The sequence below is a fragment of the Nelumbo lutea genome, chromosome 6 (assembly GCF_056320005.1).
Source record: "Nelumbo lutea isolate HS-2025 chromosome 6, American lotus-T2T, whole genome shotgun sequence".
Lineage (NCBI taxonomy): Eukaryota > Viridiplantae > Streptophyta > Magnoliopsida > Proteales > Nelumbonaceae > Nelumbo > Nelumbo lutea.
The window spans coordinates 66,279,181-66,285,180 of record NC_142689.1 but is presented as its reverse complement, the minus strand read 5'-3'; the positions used below and the strand labels follow the sequence as shown (position 1 = coordinate 66,285,180).

The 6,000-nt window shown below is 42.4% G+C and overlaps 1 protein-coding gene across 1 annotated transcript; it reads left to right on the top strand.

Annotated features, from left to right (window-relative positions):
• The first annotated feature begins 493 nt into the window (after positions 1–493).
• LOC148849342 (early-responsive to dehydration stress protein (ERD4)) lies at positions 494–3,516 on the top strand. The gene has a single exon (XM_088951867.1). It carries the CDS (start codon positions 851–853, stop codon positions 3,347–3,349), a length of 2,499 nt encoding a protein of 832 aa, XP_088807993.1. The 5' UTR covers positions 494–850; the 3' UTR covers positions 3,350–3,516.
• The last annotated feature ends 2,484 nt before the right edge of the window (positions 3,517–6,000 follow it).

The window sequence follows — 6,000 nt, the reverse complement described above, 5'->3', positions numbered from 1 at the left end:
TAGCTTCTTGTCTTTCACTGCCAAACCAAAAATTGGTCTTTTAAACTTTGAAAAGCTAAAAAAAACTCACACGAAAAGACTTACCAAATGCCTCCAGATTAGCAGATTGGAATATTTATCTATATTCGGCTCAATTATAAATAGATCAAATTCAGGTGAATTTAGTCTGATTCAAAATTGAATACAGACAAATGGATGAATTTGGATCTACTGACCACAATACATTGCTGGCCACATTCATCCAGCCGCGCATTGAGAATATCAATATCAATGACCACAATACAACCGATGTTTCATATGTGCAGCTGAATGAATGTGGCCAGCCAGTTCCGGACTCCAAATGGACACAACTTGCAGCCCAAACGGATGATCGTGGGCCTAGCTCGACTAGGCGTATAAGTTACAATTAGAATAGGCTTAATCTGGGCCCAGACCCAGTCCCAATTCCGGGCTGACTTCCAAGTTCCAACTCCTCGGCGTACGCTTTTGGATTTCTACTTTCTACACGAAAACAAGAGATGCCCGAGTTGAACTAGACGACGTGTTTTGCTCTCCATTCGATTCTGACCCCGAAGGCACGTCCTCTCTCTCTCTCTGTCTCTCTCTCTGTCTCTCTCTCTCTCTCTCTCTCTCTCTCTCTCTGTTGCTATTTGCAATACCGCGACTATGCATTCCGACCAGCAAAATTCTTAACTCACTTTTTGTTCATCTTTTAGGGTTTTGCTCCAGATGAAGAAAACCCATACTTTTATCATCCCATCCATTTCAATCGACGAGGAAGAAAACCTAAAACTAAATATTGGGTGCTTCTTGGTTTTCCGCCTCCTCCTTTACTGGTCCGTCTAAACCAATGAATCCTTATTTAGTATTGACCATGGCGTCTTCCCCCGCTTCACCCACCGTGGATTACGCTTTCTCTCTTCCCCCTTCTAGTTCCGGTGACGATGATGGTGAATTTGTAATGGCGTGGTACGGAAACATTCAGTACCTCTTAAACATTTCAGCCATCGGCGCATTTTGTTGCGTCTTTATCTTTCTATTTGTCAAGCTCCGAAGCGATCACCGTCGGATGCCCGGCCCCGCTGCCCTAATCACGAAGCTCCTTGCCGTCTGGCACGCCACCGGCCGGGAGATCGCCCGCCACTGCGGTGCCGACGCCGCTCAGTTCCTCCTTATCGAAGGTGGAAGCTGCGCCGTCCTTTTGTCGATCGCGGTCTTCGCCATCTCTGTCATTCTCCCTGTCAATCTTTATGCTGGGACTGCAGCGATGGCCGATCAATTTTCCAAGACCACCATCATTCACATTGAAAAAGGTTCGCCTTTGTTATGGATTCATTTTCTTTTTGTGACTGTCGTAGTTGGTTTGCTTCATTTTGGCATTTCCATGATTGAGGAAAGGCTTAGATATACTAGGTTTAGGGACGGTAATGGGAACCCTAGTAATCCCAATGCAAACTCCGTTGCGATCTTTACAATCATGATTCAGGGGATCCCCAAGACACTAGCGGCAGATAGGACTGCATTGGAGGAATATTTCCAACATAGGTATCCTGGCAAGGTTTATAGGGTTGTTGTCCCGATGGATTTGTGTGCTTTGGATGATTTGGTTACAGAACTGGTGAAGGTTCGTAATGATATTTCTTGGTTGGTGGCTCGTATAGACTCTCAAGTTCTATCTGACGAGGGTGAGAATTGCGAACCTGGGGGAGCTTCCTCTGAGGGACTTTGGAATTGGTTCCATTTTCTTAGGAGGAGATTAAAGGATCTCTGGGCTGAGGTTGTTTCTCGGTTGGGTTTTACAGACGAAGATAGGTTGAAGAGGTTACAAGATTTGAGAGCTAAACTAGAGACTGAATTGGTTGCCTACAAAGAAGGCCAAGCACAAGGTGCTGGAATTGCATTTGTGATATTTAAGGATGTCTACACAGCTAATAAGGCAGTGCAAGATTTTCGTACTGAAAAGAAGAGGCCAATTGGGAAGTTCTTCTCTGTCATGGAGCTGCGACTAGGTAGGAGCCACTGGAAAGTAGAGCGAGCCCCACCAGCCACTGACATTTACTGGAACAACTTGGGCTCAACAAAGATCTCATTGAAACTGCGTAGAGTTTTCGTGAACACGTGCCTTCTGTTGATGTTGTTGTTTTGTAGTTCTCCCCTTGCTGTCATTAGTGCTTTAAAGAGTGCTGGACGTATAATCAATGCAGAAGCAATGGATAATGCACAAATGTGGCTGGCTTGGGTCCAGAGCTCAAGCTGGGCTGCAACTGTAATTCTTCAATTCCTGCCTAATGTTCTTATATTTGTCAGCATGTATATAGTGATCCCATCAGTTCTTTCTTATATGTGCAAGTTTGAACGGCATCTGACTGTCTCTGGGGAGCAACGTGCTGCACTTTTGAAGATGGTTTGTTTCTTCCTGGTAAATCTTATCCTTCTGAGGGCTCTAGTTGAATCATCACTAGAGAGTGCAATCCTGCGGATGGGTCGGTGTTATTTGGATGGAGAAGATTGCAAAAAGATTGAGCAGTATATGAGTGCGTCGTTCTTGTCCAGATCATGTCTTTCTTCTCTTGCATTTCTCATCACAAGCACATTCTTGGGTATATCATATGATCTTTTGGCTCCCGTCCCTTGGATTAAAAAAAAGTTGCAGAGGTTTCGGAAGAATGACATGCTCCAGTTGGTCCCAGAACAAAATGAAGATTACTCGTTAGAAAACCAGGAAATAGATAGCCTTCGGATGCCTCTGGTGTCTGAAAGGGAGTTTGATGCTTCCATCCACAGTAATGGCATTCCACATGTTGCTCGATTGAATGGAATTGATCTACAGGGTCAGGACCTTTCTGTTTATCCAATCAACAGAAGCTCACCTGTTCCAAAACAAAATTTTGATTTTGCCCAGTATTATGCATTTAATCTGACTATATTTGCTCTCACCATGATCTATTCAGCATTTTCCCCACTCGTTGTCCCTGTTGGAATAGTTTATTTTGGGTATAGATACGTGGTTGACAAATATAACTTTCTATTCGTGTACAGAGTCCGTGGATTCCCTGCAGGCAATGATGGGAAGCTGATGGATAGTGTATTGTGTATCATGCGTTTCTGTGTAGACTTATTCCTTCTTTCAATGCTTCTGTTCTTTTCAGTTCAAGGAGATTCTACTAAACTGCAGGCAATATTCACATTGGGTTTGCTATTGTTGTATAAATTGTTGCCCTCAAAGAACAATGGATTTCAACCATCACTGCTGGAAGGCATACAGACTGTTGATAGTGTTGTGGATGGGCCTACTGATTATGAGGTTTTCTCACAGCCCAGGTTTGATTGGGATACCTATCAAATATGATGAGAGCTCAGGATACAACCAGACAATTTATTGACATGTAATTGTTTGTGCAACATTGTCCTTCTATCACTTGTCTTTAATCCATTTTATGGTTTTCATGTATAATTATTTGTGTTTGTAACTGGATTTCCTTGTTTAACTCATATAGTGCAAAGCTGTTCCAGAAAGGTAGGTCTTTCTAAAAACATAGATCAACAGGAGCTTTATTTGTACATGCCTTTCTAATAAGTACTACATGAACATACCAAGGCTTGGCTTACGCTGATCTTTTGCTGTTATTTTTTGTTATAACCATGTGATAGTATTGAAAATGATGATATGGATCATTGGAATGAATCCAGTATTCAGCTGCTTCTGTTTACTGGATATAGCATGATAACATTAGCATCTTTTAATGTCTATTGTCAAAATGTGTTGCTTCCAACAGTGATCCTGGAGTTAACAACTTAACATGTTAGGTATGATGTAACAATTGTATGGGTGTATTTTGTAGTTTAGGTTGTCAGTGGCTTCTGACTACTTAACCATCTGATCCACTTTAGATTAATCCGAGTTTTGCCTGAATATTTAATAATTGGCTCAGTTTTGGCCCCCTATTATAGAAGATTAGCCATTGCTAGACCTACTGTTTGACCATCAAACTGATTGGACCTTGTTGGTTCTGGAACCATTTCAGATCTCAACCAGTAATATAATGGGTTCTGGATACATTGGGTCTAGCCTTGTTAGTAGGTGCCCTATTTTGTCTATTTTACATGGATAGTTCGAAATGGATGACTGTGTCCATGAGAGACACTTCTATTTTCAGAGTCAATTCCTACTCTGAACCTTGTCCAGTGTTCTTGTGGTGTTCATGTTGCATGGTTTTATATTGCCTGTCTGCCAGAAATAAATGTTTTGAACACAATGGATACGTTTCTCTTTGTCGTGACAAGTGACAATCTATGAGCATATCAGTATTGTTGCAACTTGGGCGGGCCCAGGTTGGGATTTTGTTAAAATTTGAATAGGCCTGGCCCAGAAGCCCAGGCCTGATGTAATGTAAATTCTTCAAATCAGGTAATCCTATTTATTGGTAAAAATTCAAAAAAATTTCTGGTTTTATTCAACTCTTTTTTTCTTTTTCTTTTGTCTTCAATGTATGACTGGAAAAGGTTGGTGGATATTAGTGATGGGGAAGAACACTTGCATGGATATTTACTCCTTCCTGTTTCCCTTTATTCACTTACATTGATTTTAACACCTGGAGAAGGATCATTTTGGTTGGCAGTTGCATAAGAGGGACAAGGTTGCAGTGTTACGAAGTTTGGATGTTTCAAGCAAGGTAATATATGTATAGACTTAAGTGATCAGAAAATATATCATTGAAAGAAGATTCGATGACATCATACCTCAGGTTCTCCATAAAAAGACTGATTCTGGAGAGATGTATGATGGCTTTAGATAGCAATTTTTTGTTAATGAAAATTCTAAAAGAATAGAAAAAAGAGAAAGGTAAATTGAAGGAAAGCCTCAATATATTCTTTGTATCCTTTGTTGGCTTTAGGATTAGACAGGTCCATGATGGTGTCCTACACCAGACAATGTTAATGGCTTACATTTGTGCACTAATGAATTGTTTTTAATAGATAATTGGTGACTTTGCTCCATGCCTTTCTTTTCTAAGCCTCGGATCCACTGCTCACCCCACTGTTAAGTGCCCACATAACCAATTCCGAGTGAAGACACCACGACCCTTGAGTCACTTTCCATCATAATGCTCCAACCTCTAAATACATGAGCCAATTCATAGAGTTTACATTTGCGCCCCACAAAGCGTTCCTCACAATCGCCTCACATGCATATCTCAGTGTGCATTGGAAACATCTCCCCTAGTTGTCGGAGATGTTCTCAATACACGGTTGGGATGTACTGTGAGGTGCCAATGTGATCTCCAATTCATGATCATGGAAAGCAGCTCCACGTAGGGGTGTCAATTGGACTGGATTTGATCCGATCCAGTCCAATGTAAGTCCATTATAAATGGATCAGGTCTAATCTAGTCCAATGAATGTTTTGGACCAACTGGGAGGCAAGATCAGCCTGCACTAAACCCTAAGACCCCCTCAGGTACCATTGATCAGTTTACCATTCCCCTCACCATTCCAGGGGTATCAACGGTCCCAAGCCAGACATTTGCTACTCAGTCAATCAGCGCACCTATGCCTCATGGGAGTGCCACTCTCCCAACTGCAAAGCCCTCAGTGATTGTTGTTGGGGTAGAAGCACGGTAGCTCCACGAGCTGGTGCAAACATCCGGATCATGCAACTCTAGTACTAGTAGTTCCAACAATATCAATAGTACCAGTACCAATAGTAGCTCCCTCCACTTCACCAAACCAGTAGAACATGAACTAGCAACATGAGTGTCGGTCACCTCCTCGGGGACCGGTGACGTCTCAGGTCCCAACTCCTCCTTGGAACTAGACTCCACCTTGGGACCTAGAACTGGGTAAGTGTTCATCACCACCCCAGCAAATAGTCGACCAGAGGAACTAGCCACAGCACAGCCATCAAAGCGATCAATTGCAACAATCACGCAATGATCAGCAACACCGATGTCAGCTTGAAAGAGAAGTAACCGACAACTAGAAGGGGTGACGATCCGGTCC